Source organism: Leptopilina heterotoma, unplaced genomic scaffold, assembly GCF_015476425.1.
Source record: "Leptopilina heterotoma isolate Lh14 unplaced genomic scaffold, ASM1547642v1 Lhet_123, whole genome shotgun sequence".
NCBI lineage: Eukaryota > Metazoa > Arthropoda > Insecta > Hymenoptera > Figitidae > Leptopilina > Leptopilina heterotoma.
The window spans coordinates 3,794,933-3,818,850 of record NW_025110842.1 but is presented as its reverse complement, the minus strand read 5'-3'; the positions used below and the strand labels follow the sequence as shown (position 1 = coordinate 3,818,850).

General features: G+C 26.7%; 1 protein-coding gene and 1 non-coding gene across 2 annotated transcripts in view; one reads left to right on the top strand and one right to left on the bottom strand.

The window, feature by feature from the left end:
• The window catches only part of LOC122512664 (ubiquitin carboxyl-terminal hydrolase 48-like), a 166,042-nt gene that overhangs the window by 34,284 nt on the left and 107,840 nt on the right, over positions 1 to 23,918 (top strand). The window contains exons 12-13 of the mRNA XM_043628633.1: positions 14,105 to 14,215; positions 17,926 to 18,032. Coding sequence (XP_043484568.1) covers positions 14,105 to 14,215; positions 17,926 to 18,032 — 218 coding nt within the window. The remainder of the gene's footprint in view (positions 1 to 14,104; positions 14,216 to 17,925; positions 18,033 to 23,918) is intronic.
• Trnas-aga lies at positions 344 to 425 on the bottom strand. The gene has a single exon. It is a non-coding gene; the product is annotated as a tRNA-Ser (tRNA).

The following is a 23,918-nucleotide window of genomic DNA, read 5'->3' as shown; positions in this document are numbered from 1 at the left end:
ATTTGTATTTGAAAATGAAAAATTTTTTAATTTGCATAATAATACGAATGAAGTTTCGAACGTTCTAACTTTTGCTATATAATTAAATGAATAAAGTTTAAAAGGTTTAGAGGCCTCGTAAAATTAATTTGACAAAATATTTAAAAGAAACGGACGAAAATTACTACATGAATAATTAATAATACTGAAAATAATAAATTATTTTTTAAAAAAAGTATTAAACGGAAATAAATTTTTACTAACGAAAGGCGTCGATATTATATACTATACTTCTTATTTATATTATAGAAACAAAAAGAAATTGTGAATTTGATGAAAAAAATTGTGAATGAAAAAAAAAATTCGCAGTCGGTAGGACTCGAACCTACGCTCCCAGAGGGAATCTGATTTCTAGTCAGACGCCTTAACCACTCGGCCACGACTGCTTGTTGAATTTGTTGGCAGGGGTTTAGGTGCCGTTTCTCGTACCCCTCCCCTCCACTTTTTCTCTCTCTCCCTCTCCCTCCCTCTCTATATCTCTGTCTCTCTCTATTCTCTATCTTTTTTTCTCTTTTTCTCCCCCTTTCTCTCTCTCTCTCTCTCTCTCTGGTTCTCCTCCTTGGAATGTCACGTAAAAATGATGTAGGTTGATTTTTTAAAAAGGCAAATAACGACGGATGCGATCCAGCGTGACAATCAAATGTTTTTCGTGAGTATCGCTGGTAGCCAATGGTCACGCCTTGCGCTCAAGCGACGCGTGTTTTCCCCTGTATATCGAGCGGACGATTCACTTTTTCTAAGCTGCATTACATACGCAAAAAAGGAACGAAAAAAAGAGAGAGGAGAGAGAGAGAGAACGTCTTTTCAACTCCTTTGAAACTTTACAGCAAATCTCTGCCGATTCGTATCGCAAATAATTGATAATTTTTTTATTTTTTAATTGCAAAACAATTGAAAAAAATATCTTAACAAAACTAAATATTAATGTTTAATAAACTGTAATTTAAATTAATTTTTAAAAATAATTTGGAAAAAAAAATTAATACGCTTATGTTCCAAATATTATTACTACTATTATTTATTTATATATTATTATTATTATTATTATTTATATATTATTATTATTATTATTATTATTATTATTATTATTATTATTATTATTATTATTATTATTATTATTATTATTATTATTATTATTATTATTATTATTATACTATTATTATTTAATATTAAATAATAATAGTTATTAAATAATAATATTAAAAAATAATATAAAATAACAAAGGTCAAAAAACTTAATTAATTAATAATGAATGTAAATTAATTAAATTCAATTAAATTGATTAATTAATTAAATAATTTTTCCACAATTGAACATTACTTTCTAATAAACAATAAGTGAGTTAAAAAATAATTTAAAAAAAAAAATTATCAAAAATAAAACATTTCATTTTAAAAAGCAAATTGAATTTTTTTTTAAGTAGAATTCATGTTTTTTTATTATAATTAAATTTTATTAAATAATAATTAATTAATTTCAAAAAAAGATTTACCACAAACCAAACACTTAAATTCAAGAAATAAATTTTGTTTGTTAACTATAAAATTCATGGTTATTATAATTATTTATTATTAATTTTCAATAAACAAATTGTAAATTTTCGTCAAAATTTTAATTTTCTTTATTAGAAATAATAAAATTCTTCTCTGAAATTCAATTATTTTCAATTATTTTCAATTATTAATTAATTATTAATTATTATTTTCAATTATTATTTTCAATTATTTTCCTCAATTCACGGATTTTTAATGTCAACTATTTTAATAAAATAAATTATAATTAAATTTCTTTCCTCTAATTATTATTTTCAAAAATATAATATAAAAATTTCACAGGAATTCATTTATTTAAGCGAATTTTTAATAATTTTGTTCGCAATAATTCCATTATTTTAATACATAAATAATATTTTCTACAGGGATTTAATTATTTTTATAAATATACTAAAACTTATTGCATAATTTCAATTATTTTTAATACAATTTTAAACGAATTCCTCGAAAAATGTCATTATTTTTAAAAATATTATAACAATTCGTCTAAAGAATTTAATTGCTTTTTATTTGTAAATAATTGCAAAAATTCAATTATTATCAATAAAATTTTACGAAAGAATTGAAATTTTTTCTTAATTTGTTATAAAATTTTCCAAAAGAATTGAATTATTTTATAAAATTTTAAGAAAATTCTTCCTAAAAATTCAATTATCTTTATGAAAAAGTAAAATTCTTTGGAAGATTTCAATTATTTTCATTAATTTAATAAAATTCTTTGGAAAATTTCAATTATATTTAGAAAAAATTTTTTAAATTCTGGTCAATGTTTTGAATTAACTTTATAAATAATAAAATTCTTCTCTGAAATTCAATTATTTTAAAAACTTATCCTCAATTCAATGATTTCCAATATCTACTATTTTAATACAAAATTTCCAAAGAATTCAATTATTAAAAAACAAATTTGAGGAAAATTCTTTTTATCAATTTAATTACTTTCATAAATAATAAAATTCATCGCAGAATTTCAATTTAATTTTTATTCAAATTCCGTGAAAAATGTAATTATTCTTAAAATTTTTATTAAAAATCGTTGAAAGAATTTAATTATTTACAAAATTATTGATAAAAATCTTATTTATGACAATTCAATTTTAAGAAACATTCAATTATAATTGAATTTAATTAATTTAATTTTTAATATTTATTTGCATTTTATTTTTATTTAAATAATTGAATTCTTGTTAAATTTTCTAATAAAAATTGTTTTAAAAAAGAATTTAAGTTAAAATTTTAGATAATAATTAAATATAAATTAAAATCTGAAATTTTAGAAATAATTAAATTTTGAAAGGATTTCAAATTAAAATATTTGAAAATATGAATTTTTCATACTTTTTAATTAAAACTTCCGTAAGCCTAATTAATTTGAAAAAATTTAATTATAATTCTTTTGAAATTATTTAATTTTTTTAATACAATATTTAATTATCAATTATTAAAAATAATGGATTTTTATAGAAGAATTTTAGTTAAAAACACAAAAAAAATTGAATTTTGTAGAAGTTATAAACGATTGCAGAAACTCAATTATATATTCAAAGGTAATGAAATTCTTCGCAAAAATTCAATTATGTTCAATAATTTAAAAAAAATTTCGTCAAAATTTCAATTATCTTTGTAAGTAATTAAATTCTTTTTGGAAATTCAATTTTTTAAAAAATTTTAATAAAATTCTCTGCAAAATTTCAATTACTTTTTAATACAATTTTAATCAAATTCCTCGAAATATGTAAATATTTTTAAAAATTTCATTAAAATTCGTAGCAAGAATTAAATTATTCAATTATTTTAAACTTTGTTTATAAAGTCTTTTCGAGTTTTTAATTTTATTTTGAATTTTGCTATTATATGAATCTTGAAATTATTACTTATTGCAATTTTAAATTTTAGCAGTTCTGAATTTTATATTTAGAAGCTTAAATTCAAAATTTTTGAATCGTGCCAATCAGAATTTTCTTTTTGAATTACTTTTGCGCATTATTGTTCGAACGCTGCGCATATTCCCAGGCACTTATTACTGCGCTTTTGCATTCTAAAGCTGCGCAATGCTACTAAATAGCAATTTTTTGCTGCGCAATATAAAAAAATTGTTTGAGGCCATCAGAACCGCACATAAATTTTTTCAATGCGGAAATATCGGCAAAAAAAAATTTTAAATCTTTGCATTCTTTTCTTTTTTTTTGCTTTAAGTATTGCGGTGGCAATACCACGAAATTTTTTCTCCTTCTTTTTCCCCCCTTTTTTCTGGGCGCACTATTTGTTTAAAGATTAACTCAATTCTTTCTCTCTCTTTCTTGTGTTTATTTTTTCTCTCTCTCTTTCCTTTTGCTTTCAAACTTTTGATTTTTCTCCTTCTCTTTTATTTTGCCATTTAAGGTTTTGAAATAAACTGTTTTTCTATTAACCATTTTTATTTTGTCTTTTAAGGTTTTTAAAATAACAATTTTATTTTGTCTTTTAAGGTTTTCAAAGAAACTATTATATTTTGTCTTTTGAGGTTTTTAAAGAAACTATTTTATTTTGTCTTTTGAGGTTTTCAAAGTAACTATTTTATTTTGTCTTTTGAGGTTTTCAAAGAAACTGTTCTTCTTTTAACCAGTTTTATTTTGTCTTTTGAGGTTTTCACAGAAACTTTTTTATTTTGTCTTTTGAGGTTCTTAAAGAAACTTTTCTGTCTTTTGAGGTTTTCAAAGAAACTTTTTCTTGTCTTTTGAGGTTTTCAAAGAAACTGTTCTTCTTTTAACCAGTTTTATTTTGTCTTTTGAGGTTTGCACAGAAACTTTTTTATTTTGTCTTTTGAGGTTTTTAAAGAAACTTTTTTGTCTTTTGAGGTTTTCAAAGAAACTTTTTTTTGTCTTTTGAGGTTCTCAAAGAAACTATTTTATTTGGTCTTTTGATGTTTTCAAAGAAACTGTTTTTCTTTTAACCAGTTTTGTATTTTGCGGTTTTCAAAGAAACTGTTTTCCTATTAACCAGTTTTATTTTGTCTTTTGAGGTTTTCAAAGAAACTATTTTTAATTGTCTTTTGAGGTTTTCAAAGTAACTATTTTATTTTGTCTTTTGAGGTTTTCAAATATACTGTTTTCCTATTTCTTTCTTTGTTTTTTTCTTTCTTTCTTTCACGTTTAAGTTTTTGGAAAATTTTGTTTAGAAGCCAAAGGAAAAAGAGAGAAAAAAAATTATTTTTTTCTCTTTTTTGTTTCCAAACAAAATTTTCCAAAAATTTCAAAACTTAAAGAGAGAAAGAATGAGAGAAAGAACAAGAGGGAGAAAGAGAGCAAGTGAGAGAGAGAAATATATATATATATATAAATAATAAAAAATAAATATATTTATGTATATTGAGAGAGGGAGAGAGAGAGTGAGCGGAGGCAAGCCACGGGACCAGAGATTTGCGGCGGGCCGGTATTACTATTAAACATGAAGAGAGCTGAGGCAGACAGGCAGGATGTCGATTATCGACGGTTTTTGCCACAATTCCCTTATTTCTTGCCTTTTTTTCAGCCTACCATCCGAGCGCATAATTAGCTTTCTTTATTCTAGCGCGCAACGCCGTGGCTTCCGCCCGCTGACAACCATTTGAGTCTCCTCGAGATCACCCCTTTATTTCTCTCCTCTCAATATTCTTATTGGTTACACACAGCTTCATTGCTCAAAGTCATCCTCTCTTATTTTATTTTACTTTATATCCAATATTTTCCCATTTTTCAAGGCCTCGTTTGTAATTTAATTCAAGAACATTTTTTTCCATACTTATTTTCTTATCAATTTTATTCTCTGTTCTCTATTTTTTCTTTTCTTGCTCTTTTTATTTTTTACACTTTTTATTTTTTTCCTCTTTTGTTTTTGTTATTTTTTCTATTTTTGTTTGTTACTTTTTAATTTTTTTCTCTCTCTTGTTTTTGTCACTGTTTCGTATTTTTCTCTTTGTTTTGTTTGTTACTTTTTAGTTTTTTTTTCTCTTTTGTGTTATTAGTAACTTTTTTATTTTTTTCCCCTTTTATTTTTAAAGAACTGTTTGGAATATAAATTTTAAAATAATTTAATTTATTAAAATAATAAAATAATTTAATTTACTTCCGGTTTTCCTGTTTTGATAATCCATTTTGATAGTAAAAACTTTTTTTTATTGCTGTGGGAATGAAGTAAAAAAGGAAGAAAAAATTTGTTTCAAGAACAATGATACTTAAAGTATTTCTATCTTGATTTCCACTCTAACCCTCATGTGATAATTTACAAACAATGTTTGTCATTTCTGAAAATAGAATATTAATATTTCGACAATTTACACGTGGGAAAAAAAGGTTATAGAAAATTATTTATGATTTTAACATTTCGAATTATTTATGTACACAAATTATCAATGTAATAATCGTTTGAATTTATAAAACATTTTTAAAAAGTAAAAAAATTAGGATATTAAATTAACAAGTTGCAATTCTGAATTTTGCAATTATGAAATTTATTTTTAATGTTAAAATTCGACTTGAATTTTCTTTATGAATCTTGCAATTCTGGATTTTGTAGTTTTGCATTTTGCAATTCTGAAATTTATTTAAAATTTTAAATCTTAAATTTTTAATTTATATTTTGCAGTTTTGAATTTTTTTCTACCAGTTTGAATCTTGTAATTTTGAATATGTCACTTTCAAAGCTCACAATTACAAATTCCACACAAAAAAGTGATCGCGTTACTCGAATTGATTTCACTAACTAGATTCACCTCTCCAACATACAAAGAAAAAAAAATTCTCCGACCTTGTGTCTTTTTTCTCTCCATCCAAATTTTTTTTCTCCTCTTTTTTACATCCCTTGGCTTTTTAGGGTCCAGTCTGTCTCTCTCTCTCTCTCTCAGTCTCTATGTATGTTTGTGTGTGATATGATTTCAACGAGAGCCGGGGCGTTTAGTCAAATGCTTGCTTGCGGGAAACGCTAAATCAGAAACTCCTCGGGACATACACCCTTCTCATTCCCTTCTTTGGTTCATGCCGAGAAGACAAATGTCATTTTGGGAGAAGGGGTTTTTTTGGCCTTTCCAACCATACATATATATAGACGCATGACCTCTCTCTCTCTCTATATGTGGCGGTAAATCAAGAGTGGTGATATTAAAAGGCCGCTTATACGTGAAAACCTATAAGATTTATTTCTGAGTGAGAAAAGAGATTTTTGCCTCATTGGAAAAGACGAGAGGAGAGTTTGGCCATTGAAAAAAGAAAAAGTCGAATTCCCTGACAAACAAGGAGAGAAAAAAAATGTCGAACTGAAGAGAAAGAGCGAGGGAGAGAGAAGAAACGAGAAGGAGAGAAAAAGAAAGAGAGAAAGAAAGAGAAAGAGAGAGAAAAAAATCGAGAATGATGTGGAAATTGTGGTACTTTTCGACTCTCACCCTATCTCTCCCTTATAATCATGTCGCACGTCGAGAGCGGTTTGTTCCAGCTAATATCGTGCCATCGAGGGTTAAAATATTGCCCTCCCACCCCTTTTTCCCTCTTTTTGATCAATTCTCAACAATTGTTGTCAGCGGGTTTGTCATTCATGAAAAATTTCCCAAAACATTCTACTCTCTTCCTTTCTCCCTCGTTTTCCTTTATCGACTGTAGTGGAAAAGTATTTTTATTTCTTCTGCCGAATAATACCTGATGTTTATTGGAGATGGTTATCAATCTAATCGGAAATCCGTTTTGAGAAGTCAGTACGACATACGTTATCTTATTGATGGGGATTTTTGGACGAACGGCTCTGAAGGAATTTAACCTATGGAAGTAGCTAATCTATTTTGATTCAGATAAAAGGGATTAAGTGGGAAAAGCAGATTTATAATTCGTTTCTAAAAGATAATGGGAAATTTTGTATTAGGATCATCCACTAAATATTGTTTATTGTCTGTTGAATTTAATGCTGGATGAAAAACGTCCATCCTATTTGCAAGAATTTGTCAAACATCTGCTTAGTCGGATTAACCAGTTTTATTTTGTCTTTTGAGGTTTTCAAAGAAACTATTTTTTTGTCTTTTGAGGTTTTCAAAGAAACTATTTTATTTTGCCTTTTAAGGTTTTTGAAATAAACTGTTTTCCTATTAACCAGTTTCGTTTTGTCTTTTGAGGTTTTCAAAGTAACTATTTTATTTTGTCTTTTGAGGTTTTCAAAAAAACTGTTTTTCTACTAACCAGTTTTATTTTGTCTTTTAAGGTTTTCAAAGAAAATATTATTTTGTCTTTTGAAGTTTTTAAAGAAACTACTTTTTTTGTCTTTTGAGGTTTTCAAAGAAATTATTTTATTTTGTCTTTTGAGGTTTTCAAAGAAACTGTTTTCCTATTAACCAGTTATATTTTGTCTTTTGAAGTTTTCAAAGTAACTGTTTTTCTATTAAGCTGTTTTATTTTGTCTTTTGAGGTTTTTAAAGTAACTATTTTTTTTGTCTTTTGAGGTTTTAAAAAAAAACTGTTTTTCTACTAACCAGTTTTATTTTGTCTTTTAAGGTTTTCAAAGAAAATATTATTTTGTCTTTTGAAGTTTTTAAAGAAACTACTTTTTTTGTCTTTTGAGGTTTTCAAAGAAACTATTTTATTTTGTCTTTTGAGGTTTTCAAAGAAACTGTTTTCCTATTAACCAGTTATATTTTGTCTTTTGAGGTTTTCAAAGAAAATATTATTTTGTCTTTTGAAGTTTTTAAAGAAACTACTTTTTTTGTCTTTTGAGGTTTTCAAAGCAACTATTTTATTTTGTCTTTTGAGGTTCTCAAAGAAACTATTTTTTTTGTCTTTTGAGCTTTTCAAAGTAACTATTTTATTTTGGCTATTGAGGTTTTCAAAGAATCTGTTTTCCTACTAACTACAGTACCGTCCGCAATTGTCAGTCCACCCATTTTTAAAGGAATGACAAAAATTTTTTAACATAAAATTCATGAAAACAAAAATTTTTTTTGGTTTATATTTTGAAAGACGATAAGATTTTGAAAAGAATAAGACCTTACAGAAGTCATTTGGCCAAAATTTGTAGGAGATATTCCTAAAAATCGTCATTTTCAATGTTTTACAAAAATTTAAATAACTTCTAAAATAATGAACGCTTTTTAATAATCTTAGGATTATTTTAAAGGTCTTTTTCTACGGAATAAGAATTACTTATAGGCATTAACCTGTCATTTTTAACTTGGAATAAGCATGACGTCAAAATTAGACAAAAAAATTGGAAAAATTTGAAATAAATTTTTTGTACTAAAAACTATTCTAGAACATATATAAAACATGATATGGTGTAGATTTTTCAAGAAAATTTAATAAAAATATATGTTTGAATTTCAAAAATTATTTTTCTTTTAATAATATTATTTCAAATTTTTTGAATTTTTTTGTTCAACTTTGACGTCATGCTTATTCCAAGTTAAAAATTACAGGTTAATGCCTATAAGTAATTCTTATTCTCTAGAAAATGGTCTTTAAAATAAGCCTAAGATTATTAAGAAGCGTTCATTATTTTAGAAGTTATTCAAATTTTTGTAAAACATTGAAAATGACGATTTTTAAGAATATCTTCTACAAATTTTGGCCAAATGACTTCTGTAAGGTCTTATTCTTTTCAAAATTTTATCGTCTTTCAAAATATAAACCAAAAAAAATTTTACTTTTCATGAATTTTATGTTAAAAAATTTTTGTCATTCCTTTGAAAATGGGTGGACTGACAATTTCGGACGGTACTGTAGTTTTATTTAAACATCATCTCTTGAATATTGTGCTGTATAGTAATTCATTTTCTATTTTGCGAAATATTGCCTCTGCAGAACTGCTTGAAATTAGGAGTACTCGCATTTGCCAGGAAGAAACGAAAAATAGAATTAAAAAATGAGAAAGGCAAAAGGTTAGAAGGAAAAAATGATAAAAATTAGGAAAGAAAGAAAAAGAGGATAGAAAGTAGGGAAATAATGAAAAGAGGATCGAAAGCAGAAGAAGAAGAAGAAGGAATAGAAGATTAAAAGCAGAAAAAAGAGAAGATAGAAAGCAGGAAAAAAAGAAAAAGAGGAAAGAAAGCATGTAGGAAAAAATAGAAAGAAAGATAGAAAGAATAAAAGAGTGAGTTTTTAAATGACCATCAGGAGGAGGAACAATTTTGTAAAATTAAATCCTTCATCTGATGGACTCATCTATCTTGTCGGGAGGATTCCGGGAGCCAAATGAGATGCCGCAAAAGTCGAGCAATTCCTGGAATCGGATCAGCTTTCTTTCTCTCTCAGGGTTCACTAAGTTACTCCTCCTCATCATCATCGTCGTTCTTAGTTTTCTTTTGCTCTTGTTTCCTGGATGTCCCGGCGGTAGCTGCGAGGAGAATCTTCATTCTTTTTTTTTCTTCTTTCATCCACATCTCTGTCGCTCCCTGTGGTTTAAAAATCATTTCATCCTTCTTGCGTATTCATCGTTCCCTTAATGGCGCGCACCGTCTCCTCTTCTACTTCTTCTTTTAGTTCATCTCTTTCTCTCTCTCACTCCGTTTTCTCTTAAGGTTTTCGAATTCGTTTTTTAACGACTCTCCCTACACCATGAACACGTAGGCTCGACGTAATGACTGTGGCAACGCTCCGGTGCTTCTGCTATGACCAACTATATATATAAACCCTTTTCCTTCTGGTGCTTCCCTTAATATATCCACAAAGATGATGGTGCTCCTCTTTCCAGATATTTTTTTTTATAAAAAAAATTAACTAGGCGAAGAGTGGAAACTAGTAGCCAACATACGTCAATGAATTTTCAAAGTGGTATTTTGTTTTGAGAAATTATTATTATATGGAAATCTGAAAATTTTTAACAAGCGATAGAATTCCTCTACGTTCCATTGACCCCGAAGGTCCGCAAGAGAAAATTGATATACACATTTTTTTGTCCGTTAAGGGTTGTTGAGGCTCGCGACCCGTCGCGCTTGGTTTAGTTATTGCGTTAGTGGGCGACTGTCACCAGATTCGTTCGTGCATAGAACAGGATATTATTGTGTCCCAGCTCACGGGCAGTGTAATAAGACTCCAGAAACCACAATGACTGAGAATGACTCTGCTCTTTAGTATCGAGGTCCTCTCATCACAAATTGGCTTTTGCTTTTAAATAGTTTGCCCATGGAAGTTGGAAATTGAGAAAAAGGGAGAGAGGGGAAAGGGAGAGAGCGAGAGAGATAAAAGTTAATATTCGATCTTCTCTAAAACTTTCCGGAGCGGATGTTAATTGGTCGGGAGGCTGAGCTGGACCAAACTTACAAGTGTACCGGTCCGGGTTATTGTTCGATAACCGCGAATAATCGGGTACCGCTTTTCGTCCTGAAGTTGGGAGCTAATGAGAGATGCTCTTTACTTCCTTAATTTTAAATATGAAAAAGGAGTTATTTCGTACTCTCGTTTTAAAAATATTTAAATTTATTTTTTACACTTTCATATATTGTTAAATTTATAATAAAGTGCTTGGAAGAAAATGTTATTCTTTGAAAACCTCAAAAGACAAAATAAAAAAGTTTCTTTGAAAACCTCAAAAGACAGAATAAAAAGTTTCTTTGAAAACCTCAAAAGACAAAATAAAACTAGGTTAGAAGGAAAAGTGCTTCTTTGAAATCCTTAAAAAAACAAAAACGATTTCGTTTTTAATTTCTATTTCATTTTTATTTATGGTTTTCAATTTTCATTTTTGTTTTCTTAAATAAAGTAAATCGATTCTTTATAATTTGAAAATAAACCAGACGGTTGATGATGAAATTTTGAAATTCAAATTTAAGGGTTTATAAAATAAATTTTGAATCTAATTTTTTAAAAAAGGTGTAAAAATAAAATTTAGGGAATTATTAAAAATTCAGAAAAAGGAACAGAAGGAAAAAAATAGGGAAAAAGTTAAAATAGAAACACGAAAAAATACGAATTATTGATCTTGCGAGAAAATATGAAAAGTTTTAAATGCTTTCTCTCGGTTTTTTTATGAAATGCACAATATTCAAAAACTTTCTGTTTGCCATTGAAAATTGTGATGCGGGACAAGTTTTTAAACATTCACCATTCGCGCGATCATCTCCAGGGACTAATAACCGTTTACAGGGTTGGGAAAAATTTCACGATAAAAGTTAAACAAAGGCTTGGGACATGATTTTTTTCCTTCTTGTTTTTTTTCGGAATGAAAATATAACTATATATATGTGTCCAAGGGAAAACCAATGGTAAAAAAATCTCTCACATTTCGTTCATAATAAGCTGGTGGAAGGAGAAAAGGAGGAGGAGGTGGGACAAATTTTCTCTTTGTTTCTATATTTAAACAAGGCGCATAATTAATACGTATATTTCCGTCTCTCTAGTTTTAAAACCAAAAAGGGATTGTAAAAAAGAAATATGAAGGTAGGGGGATAAACAGTTTTAACGTACACGAGAATATTTACTCGACTATGATTATGAGAAACTCGTCTCCAATTTTTAATTTCTTCTTTTTTATTGCCAACTGTGTATTTTTCGTTTTTTTTAATTTTCTCTTTTAGAGGAGATATTTAAAAAGTTGTGGAAAATTTAGTTTTTTAATAAAATCAGAATTTAAAAGTAAAATTAGAAGTACAATAGAAAAATTTTAATAAAATTAAAATCAATATATAAAAATTTAGCTAGGTTTAGAAATTAAAACTTAAAGTAAAATTTTAATGAAAAATAGAAATTAAAATTAGGTTTAAAATCTAAAATCAAAATTAAAACAAAGAACTTTAAGTAAAATTAAAATAGAAAACTTATAATAAGATGACAATTGAAAACTAAACTCGAAAGTAAAATAACTATAAGTCTTGAAATTAAATTGAAATAAAAAACTAAAAATGAAATCAGATTCAAAAGTTAAATTAAAATAAAACACCTAAATTAAATAAAAATAAAAACTAGTAGCAAACTTAGAATACAATTTTTTTGTCTTTTGAGGTTTTCAAAGAAACTTTTTTATTCTGTCTTTTGAGGTTTTCAAAGAAACTTTTTTATTCTGTCTTTTGAGGTTTTCAAAGAAACTTTTTTATTTTGTCTTTTGAGGTTTTCAAAGAATAACTTTTCCTTCTCACCACTTTCTTCACAGTAAACACTAATTTTTTCCCCCACATTTCGAAGTCGATAGTTTGAAAAAAAAGTTTTGCTCTCGAGTGTTCATTGATTTTTCCGAAATCGATAATTTTGAAGCTGATATTTTGGATATCGAGTCGCATGGCCACTTTACCTGATTCAGGGTCGCAAGGGATATCCTTCTTTAAGGACATTATCTGAATGCTTGTTGGTTTGGGGGGATGGGGCAAAAGAAGAAAGCAAGAGAAAAAAAAATCGAAAAAAAGACGCGTCCGCCCCCAGCGCTATGTGAAAAATGATGCACAGCCCCAATCCCCCTCAAGCTTTCCCAAAAGTCCCGCAGGAAGTCTTCGTCTGCGCTTCATCCTCCTCCAGCTTCTCATTCTCATCCTCTTTTTCCTTCTCACAGTCGACGATGTCACGCAAGAGCTTACATTATTCGAAACGATTAAGCGCTTGACAACTTTATAAAAAAAAGAAGTTGATTATAGTCTCAAACTGTCAAAATCAAAAATTTTCGAATGCTATCGTTTTTAGGACAAGGAAAAATATTTATTTACAGAAACTTTTTTATTGGTGGGTAAATTTTTTTGGGGGTTTTATTTACTGTTCTGAAACTTTATCACGAATGGATTTTTTTGTTTGTTTTAGAAAAGTAGGTAACTTTGCACTTTAAAGTTAATTTAAAGTGGTAACAAATTTTGGATTAAATTGTTTAGAATTTTTTTTAAAAGTTGAATTTTTGAAGAAGCAAATAAAAAAATAGTAAATAAAAAAATGAATAATATATATTTTTAAAATGTTAGTAAGAGAGAAAAGTAAATATAAAAGTAATTACGAAAAGTAAATAGAAAAATGAATGGAAAAGCAAAAATGAAAATAAATAAAGTAGGAAAAAATAGTAAAGAAAGAAACGTAGTTGGAAAAATTAAGTTGAGAATAAAATAAAAAAGTAAATTTTAAAAGAAATAAAGTAGAAAAATTGTCAATAAAGAAAAGTACTTAGAAAAAATTAAATAGTAAAAAAATTTTATACAGGAATTTTACGTAAACGTTAAAATAAAATTCTACTTTGCATCACATATTTATGCTCAAGATAATTTCGATTTTAGAAATACGTTTCGCCAGGAATAAAAAATGATGTTCATGGTAATGGCACTTTGATTTATTATTCTCTGATATTTATTGAAGATAATGCTTTGAAGGATTAGTTTAAAAAAATTTTTCCCAGTTTACAGAACATAACAAACACATTTCTCAATTCCTTTACCCTTTTATTTTTTAATTTATTAATTTATTTTTCTTTTAAATTTATTTAATAGGAAAAAAATTCTTGTTCAAAATAATATAAAAAAAATTCTTTTCTATGCTATTATTCGCCAGCGAATGGTTCAGTGCATAAAAAAATGAAATATCAAAAAATAAATATAAGAAAATAATTTTTTTTGTTACAGATTCGCTGAAACGTGCAAAAAATCACCTCCAGTGGGAATCAAGAATTCGGTCTTGGTCTGCGAGAAGCATCAAGGATTTTTGTACACGCCTCCACCAGCAACGAATGATGGGTAATTTATTTGTTTATTTTCTTTTTTACTTTCTTTTTATTTCCTACTTTTGACCTATTTTTCCTTGATAAGGAAAAGGTTGGAGCTCCATTTTATTTTTGTCTTTTGAGGTTTTCAAAGAAAGTGTTTTATTTTGTCTTTTGAGGTTTTCAAAGAAACTTCTTTATTTTGTCTTTTGAAGTTTTCAAAGAAACTTCTTTATTTTGTCTTTTGAGGTTTTCAAAGAAACTGTTTTATTTTGTTTTTTGAGGTTTTCAAAGAAACTGTTTTATTTTGTCTTTTGAGGTTTTCAAAGAAACTATTTTGATTGGTCTTTTGAAGTTTTAAAAAAAATTTATTTTGTCTTTTGAGGTTTTTAAAGAAACTATTTTGTTTTGTCTTGTGAGGTTTTCAAAGAAACTGTTTTATTTTTGTCTTTTGAGGTTTTCAAAGAAACACTTTTCCTTTTCACCACTTTCTTCTGAGTGAACACTACTTTATTTCTCCACATTTCGAAGTCGATAGTTTAACAAAATAATTTTTTCCTTTCGAGTGTTAATTGATTTTCTGGATTTTTTAATGATTTTTGCAATTCTGAATCTTGTAGTTTTGAATTTTGCAGTTCAGGATTTTATTTTGAATCTTGTCGTTCTAAATTTTGCAATTTTTAATTTTAATTCGACTTTTTTTTGAATCTTGCAGTTTTAAGTTTTGCAGTTCTGAATTTTATTTTGTTTCCATTTATACTTTTTTCTTGTGGTAAATTTTCTTCTCCCTCCCTCCCTCCCTTTCTTCCATTTTGTTTTCTCTTTTTCCTGGTTTTTTTCTTTGTTTTTGTTATAAATTTCCCTGTCCGGACAAGATTTCTGGCCGAGAGTGAATTATAAAGTGAAAGTGCGTGACCTCCGGGGCACGTCTCACTGATCTCTTGGCTCTGTATCCTCCCAGTCACCCTCCTCCATCCATTGGAGTCGAGAAGACACCCTCTTGGCCACGTGATGGATACGCGAAAATGTCACCGACACACCCCGGGGCCATCTAAGTTGCCATCTAACCCTCTGACCATTATGCTAAGCTATTGTCCACTATCTGCCTAAGATAGCGACGGCTCAGCTTAAGTCACCCTCTTCTCTAACGGGACACCGTTAAAAAATCATTTTTTTTCTATTCGATCTCTGTTTCACTTTTTTTTCCTCTTGAATTCTTCTTCGATCAGTCGTTAACAGCATTTAATCAAATTTTCCTTATTGAGAAATTAGATTTATTTTGTTTTCACTAATTTGGTTAATTTACCCCAAAGATCGGAGGGAAATTTTTCATTTTTTTATTTACTTGAAAAATAATTAACTACTTTTTTGAGTAGTTAATTTTTTTTATCATAAAAATAATAGAAATAAAAAATACTAGTATAACAATAAAAATATTATTTGTGTTACAGAATTTGTTTTTGAAAAAGTATTTGAATTTAGCGGCATAATTCATTTTTTTTGTTTCATACGGTTGGTAGTTATGCTTCTCCTTTGACAGTAATAATCCTAACCTCAGTTTCTGTTTGCAGTGGAAATTTATCGTAGTCGAAACAACAATAAAGAGAAGATTGTAAAAAAAGTTTTGTTAGAAAACCTCAAAAGACAAATAAAACAAAAGCTAACACCAGCCTTCATGATTTGGTAAAATAATGTAAATAATAGTAACTATATAAATAGTATTAATGGCGAAGAATAAAAAAGTTGTTCTTTGAAAATCTGAAAAGACAAATTAAACAAACATTAATTTACATTTACCATTTGAAAAGAAGATTTAAATATAATAGTAAATAATAATTACGATCGTTTCTGCACTTTGTAGAATTTATTTCTTGTTTTCTAAAGAACCTAACCTAAAAAATTCAGTGCATAATTCATTTTCTTCTAAATTTATTTTTAATTTAATCTAAATTCTAAAAAATGTTATTAATATTGTATTATTAATTATTATATTATTTTTATTATTTTGCACTAAAAAGCTTAACCTAAAAAAGAAATGAAATTAATTAAATTAAATTCAAATTCATATTAAATTCAAAATTAAATCAAATTGAATTGGAAATTAATTAAATATAAAATTGAATTGGAAATTAAATTAAATATCAAATTGAATTAAAAATCAAATTAAATTGAAAATAAAATTGAATTCAAAATAAAATAACATTGAAAATTAACATCCTAACGAAAAAATATAATAACTAATAATTTAGAAATGACGTCTATCGAACTTGTTTTGTCATTATCGACGTGCAACTATTATTCGTTCGTTAGGCAAATACAGATTGAAATATACAACACGGTTGATATCCGTCAACTTTTTGCTCTTATTGATGCGGTTATAGGCTTGTTGGTAGAGAAGCGGGGAGGTGGGGAGAAGACTGAGGGTGATGACAGAAGAGGTGGGCAGGGGTGGGGGGGGTTGGACAAAGTGAATTTGGAACAGGAAAATTCAAATTAGGCCGTGCAGCATATTGTGTTAAATCGAAATTAATGTCTCGTGACTAATTATCGTTAAAAAGAGATTTTTATATTCAATAAGGTAAATTTATTTTGTTTTTTTTCAAACAGACAAAATTTTTTTTGGGACATTTTTATTTTTTTGTTCTGTTTACAAATTTACTATTTTTTGTTATTTCTCTTATTCTAAATATTCTTTATTATTATTACAATTTTTAGACATATTATTTATTAGTATTGGGTACTTACTACTATTTTTATAATATTTACTTTTTTTATTTTTTAAATTATTAACTTAATATTATTATTATAATGTTGTTAATTACTATATATTGAAACCTAACAGAATTTTAAATTTTTTAAAAAATATTAACGATTTTAAATCTCTCCTCCTACTTTTTATTTTCTATTTAAATTTCTAATTATTTTTCTTTATAATAATAATAATAATAATAATAATTATTATTATTATTATTATTATTATTAATTGATATTATTTTAATTTTTATTCTTTTATAATGATATAAATTTCAAAAAATTATTTTTGTTAAAAAAAATTCTTTTTTTATAAGAATAATTTAGAGTGGGAATATTTTTAAGGAGAGGGGGTAAGATTAGTAAAGAGAGAAATGGGAGGGGGTACATACATTATTGCAAAAAACATACGTGCACGTGAGTGGTTGAGAGTCGCATATAGGTGAGATAGTGGGGGGGAGATAAGGGAAAGGGTTGTTGGTGGGTGGAGAGGGGAGGAGGGGGGTAAATGAGGGGTGAAACTAGGGGAAGGCAACGAGTCACAAGAAATTTCTAATTTGCGGTATAATTAAGGGAACCGTGACAAAAAGCTTATCCCGCTTTCTGATGCGGCGGCGGCAAGAGGGTGGGGGTTGGAGGGGGGGGGGAGGTAGAAGCGAAGGAAATCGCAAATTCCTCGAAAAGCTCATCCTTTTGATATTCCCATAAATAGTTTGTTCTCCTGGAAATTTCGCTGACATTTCGAAAATTTTCAGTTTATACTGTTAAATTAAATTTTGAAAAAAAAGAAAATAAAAAAAATTAATTTTTGAAAGAGAAAACAATGAAATAATTCGCTTATCATTCTTATTATTTTACTAATATTTTTCTTATTTTTTCTATTGTTAGTAAAAAGTTTTTTATTATTTTTGTTATTATTATTAAAAATATTGATTATTTTATTATTATTTTTATTATTATTACAAATTTTTTTTATTTATTTCTTTTTTGCAGATATGGCATTGTCTCGGCTGAGGAATGGGCGAAATTATCGGAATTTTACAACGTCGACTGTACAATTTCGATTCGAAAAGAGGGAACCGCCTACGTCACTGATCCCGGTGAGTAATTCTGAATTTTAATTATTTATTATTATTATTATGTTTATTAAAATTTTTAGTTAATTAAAAATTAAAACAATTAATGCCTTAGTTAATTAAAAATCGAATTAATTGATACTTTCGATAATTAAATTTTTAATTAATCAAAAGTTTAGTTAATTAACAATTGAATTAACTTTTAATTAATGAATTTCTTTTTTTCAAAATAAAATATTAAATTTACAATAATTGTGACAATATTTTTTGAAATTTATATTTATATGTAGCAATTCGTATTATCGTGTTTTATTTTGCTAATTTTTATTTGCGATTGTCTGTTCTTTTAAAAATATTCACTTAACTTAATTTAACGAGTTCCCCTGTCGAAAAAGCTCTTCGATAGAATCGACAATTAATTTCCCAACGAATTCAAGGATCATTATGCAAATGATGAATTTCCCCTTGAGATCGTTAGCTTCCCTTTCTCCCACACATAGAAACCCCCCCCCCCCTTCGCCCCCACCCGCTACTTCCTAAAACGGATAAAACATGATGCATAAATTGTGTCTTCAAATAACCGAATAATTTTCTTATATTTTATTCTTTGGAAATTTTTTTTACCACAGGCGCAAAAGTAGTTTTTAATTATTATATTTAAAATTGCTTTTTTTAGATTATATTTATTCGTATTAATTATTAATTTAGTATTTTTAAAAAAAATAATTTAAAAAGTTTTCTTTATTAATAAAATTATTTAATTATTTAAGAATTAATTAAATTACACGTAAAAGAAACATTCAACTGAAACAGCAACAAATTTTTTTAAGAATATAAAATCTTTCAACTTAGGGCAAAACCGAAAAAAATTATAAATTTAGGTTGAAAAGTAAATAAAAATTTCAAAATTTAAGTCAGAATGTAAATAATAAATCCAAATTTAGGTCAAATCATATAAAAATATAAATTTGGGTCAAAAGGTAAATAAATAATTAAAAATTTAGGTTAAAGCGTAAATTTAAATTAAAAATTTTAGTCCAATCGAAAGAAAATTTTTAATTTAGGTCCAAATTTGAATGAAAATTGACAATTTAGGTCAAAAAGTAAATAGGAAATAAAAGTTTAGGTCAAAATGAAAGAAAAAAATTAATTTAGGTCAAAATGTGAATGAAAATTGACAATTTAGATCAACATCGTAAATAAAACTGACAAATTTAGGTCAATACGCAAAGGAATATTAAAAATTTAGGTCAGAATAGAAATAAAATAGAAAAATTGAATTCAAATCGAAAGAAAATTATAAATTTAGGTTGAAACGTAAATAAAAATTTCAGAATTTAAGTTAGAACATAAATAATAAATAAAAATTTAGGTCAAAACATACAAAAATATATATTTGGGTCAATGGGTAAATAATAATTAAAAACTAGGTCTGAATCTAAGTAATAATTAAAGATTTTTTGTCAAAGCGTAAATATAAATTAAAAATTTAAGTCAAATCAGAAGAAAATTTTTTATTAAGGTCCAATTTTGAATAAAAATTCACAATTTAGGTCAAATCGTAATTGAATATTAAAAAATTTATATCATAATCTAACTTTAAACTAAAAAATTAGGTCAAAACGTAAATAGAAATTGAAAATTTAGGTCAAAACGAAAGAAAAATTTAAATTTAGGTCAAAATGTTAATGAAAATTGACAATTTATGTTAGAAACGTAAATAAAACCGACAAATTTAGATCAGAATATAAATAATAATTAAGAAAAGTTATGTCAGAATTTAAATAATAATTAATTTATGAATATTTATAATAATAAATTGTAATTTCATATTATTTGTTGAATTTTCAATTTCTCGTTGAGTTGTATTTCATTGTCAGAAAATTATCCCCCGCAAAGTATACTATATACCTATAATGTCACAAGACATTAGCTACTGATTTACATAAATCCCATACTCTTTTCTGCCACCCTAAAGTGTGTCTCATTATAATTAAGAAGTATCATGAAAATTAACCGTCGAAAAATAAAAATAAAAGCCAGACTCGTTCCCCTCTTAGTACTATACCGCGTTGAGGGTGCGGATGAAAATTGACGAAAATAATTGTGGACGGGAAACTCGTGCTAAATGTCTCTCATTCTTTTTTTTAACAAGACACTTTTCAAATATCTAAACATATTTTCGAGAATTTTTTTTTTCCTTCTGAATCCGTGTTTTATTTATTTTTGTTATTATTTTTCTATAGTTTTATTATTTTTATTAGTATTATTTGTTATTATACCAAAATTTATAATTTTCTTACGTTTCGAACAAAATTTTTTTATTTTCATTAACGTTTTGACCTAAATTATTATTTTTTAATTATATTTTGTCCGAAATTTTTAACAATTAATTACATTTTGACCTGAACCCACAATTTTCTTACTTTTTGACTTATATTTGTTATTATTATTTCAATTTTAACCTATATATAGTGTTTAATTATGTTTTGACCTAAGTTTCTAATTTTCTTTACTTATTGACCTACATTTTTTATTAATATTTAAATGCTGATGAATATTTGCAATTTTCATGTAAATTTTGACCTGAATTTTTCATCTTTTTTTTGACCTTAATTTTATCATTATATTTAAATTCTGACCTGTTTTTACATTCTGACCTAAACCTACAATTTTTTACGTTTTAACTTTAATTTCTTATTATTATTAAAAAAAATTAAATAAATTTAATATTATTGAAATGTTTCGACTTGACAGTTGTAGTGAAAAAAAATCAATGTCAATAAATTAAATAAATTATTATAAATTTTGGCCTATGTAGTATGTATAGTTTAATTACATTTTGACCTAAGTTTATAATTTTCTTTCCTTAAGCAATAAAGTTTCAAATATTATTTCCATTGCGATCTAAATTTGCCTTCTTGTTTAGGTTTTAACCTTAATTATAAGGTTTTCTAAAGTTTTATCTAAAATAAAATTTTTTTGTATTTCGACCTAAATTTAAATGCAAGAAATAGAAAAATCGATTGGATTCATGTATATAAAGTATATATTTTATCAATATTTATAAAATTAATCGAGATTTTTATTTTTCACAAAAAATTGAAATTTTGTATTTTTTGAAATTTTATCATATCACTTTACAATAAAAAATATGAAATGAATGAATAAAATGAACCTTTGTTTTCAATACAATGTAAATATTTAGAACAAAAAAAAACTCGTATATTCAAGGAAAATACTTTAGAGATGAAACATAAATTTTTATTCAATATTTAATCAAATTCGAGCACAATTTTTTTTTTTAAATATACAAATATTAAACTGCAATTTTACATTATCATCGAAGTATTTTATTAAATTTTTCTTGCATACTCAATGATTTAATAAAATTTAACAAGGGTTCGGAGCTGAAATTGATTTTTCACATTTAACTCGAGCCAATATTTGATTGTTTATCAAAGCCATATTTTCCTCCTTTTTATAAATAATAAAAGTAAACATCAGACTCTACGCTTTATTTTAATACGCATTACAATTTCATTTAGGAAGTTTTTAAAATATATATAAATATCATTAATCGTCGTGAATGAATTTTAACACAAAACTGAAGACAAAGTTTGAACCTTTATATAATATATAAAACTAAAGTCGAAATTTTTTAAAAAATGCATATAATGATTGAAAAAACATTGTATTTTCTGACACGAATTTTAAAAAAATTTTAAGACTTAAAAGAAATCCATTAATATTTTGCTTTCCTATAGAACTGTTTAATTTCCTTGTTTGAATCTCGCATATAAGTTATACACTCTGTCACTAAAATTTCTTGTAAACAATTCAAGTAGAAAGCTGACTATTGAAAAACAGTATCCAATACCCAACACATAAGAGATTAGAAAAAACAGTTTTTCCTCTTTAATCTCTTCTGGAGGCGAAATTTTTCCAGGCAGCACGTTATTTATAGAATAGACTTTATCAAACAATCCAAACTCTGTGGCTCGTTGAATTATTTTACTGTAAAAATCACTAAAAGGCGGATTATGAAAATTTGACCAGATGAAATAATGATAGGCAATACTTTCTGGCAATATTTTAACATTCAACTCTTTTCCTTTTAATAAGAAATACTCATTAACTTGATTTTCAGCATCAGGAAGAATGCAGCTGATATTTTTATAACGATCCAAGTATTCTAAACAGCGTATCCCCAGAAAATCCCCCTCATAGTCGAAAATTTTAGATTTAACTGACAGCTTCTTCAACAATGGAGCAGGAATATATGCCACTATTTGGATATAAGTAGACCCATCCATTTGCACTCCTAAAGACGAATCAACTAATTCTTCCAAAGTCGAAATTTCCGGTACCGGCTGTAGACTAAGGTCCAAAATTACCGAATAGAAATAACCTGTGTAAACAATACATGTAATCAATAAAGAACCGAATACAATTCTTTCTAACCATTTCTTTGGTTCTTGATTTGCGGGCATTCCAATTATAATTTGACTCATGTTTAAAGGCGACCATGTGGTTTTATTAAAATTCAAGAAGAAAGCTGCAAGTAGAATGATGACAATCATGCAAATAGTTATCATTATCATATTTAAAAGTTCTGGTGAGAAAACAATTTCGTTTGACATCTTTTCCGTTCTTGGAATTACAGCTTTAAAACTATCCATTTTTTGAATTCGTAAAATATCAGTAGAATCGTAATGTAAATAGGTGGATTGCAAATGTAAATGCAATTGTGGTTCTAAAAATTTTGGAGTTTTTCTTCTAAGGTTAGAATTCATCGCCTTGGAGAAAATTTGCAAAGTTCTTTCGTTCATCCACCGTTCTTGATTAATATCTCCATTTTCATTAGTAGCTTTAAAATAAAAGTCGCCCCATCTTTGTCCCTTTAGATCCTTTAATTTATCCGGAAACCATTGAATTTTGGGTGTTATCTCCAAAGCAGTGAAAGTTTTTGTAAATGGATTTATGTGACTCAAAAAAGGTTCCACATCGTTGTTCGGACTGTACGTCATAATTGTTATATCTAAATAATGAAATTTCCATAAGGTCTGCAAGGTAATGTTAAGATACTCATGAGTTGAATTAAAAGAATTCATAATTAAACATCTCGGTAGTGCGGATTCGGTGTCCATATTTATATCTTCAAGGTGCCGTTTAATTGAAGTCATTGTGTAATGATTGTTTGCTTCATAGACAAATAAAGTCGAACTTCTATAATTCATTTGACCTTCAAAGTTTTCCTTAAATATTCTACAACAGATAAAAGTAAAAAGCATTATTTACTTAGAAAAACTGTAATTTTAATAATTAATCTTGTGATTTTTGTGGTAAATTTTTTTAAACTGTACCTTTTACCCCAACTCCAAATGTCATTATATTTACTGCTGACAGATGGAAAATGTTGATTGACTTCTTTTATTAGCGAATTCAGCATTGGATCTGGATTTTTGGATTCATCTTCAAGAATAAACACAACCCGATAGAGTTTAGATTCGTTTTTCAGATAGTTCACAAATCCATTGAAGTAATCTGTTCTTGCAGGTTTTTCCAGACTAATTGTTGAACGTTCTGCAAGAAGTTGCTTCCACAAAATAAAAATAATAAAATATATCCTAATAAACTTCATATTAACAACTTCTTGCCAGCACTGTTAAGGAATGACTGTCGAATTTAGAACAAAAATTATTATTTCCAGTTGATTTTTTATAGTTTCATTATTTTAAGAAACATTATACACATTTAAACATTTGTCAAGCATGTTGTGTTTGATAAACTCTTAAATAAATATTTAATGTATCGAGTTTAATAATATTTATTTACGTTAGTGGAATAAAAATTAAACAAATAAAATTTGTATGTATTTACTATCTATCCCCTCATCGATCGAATTGA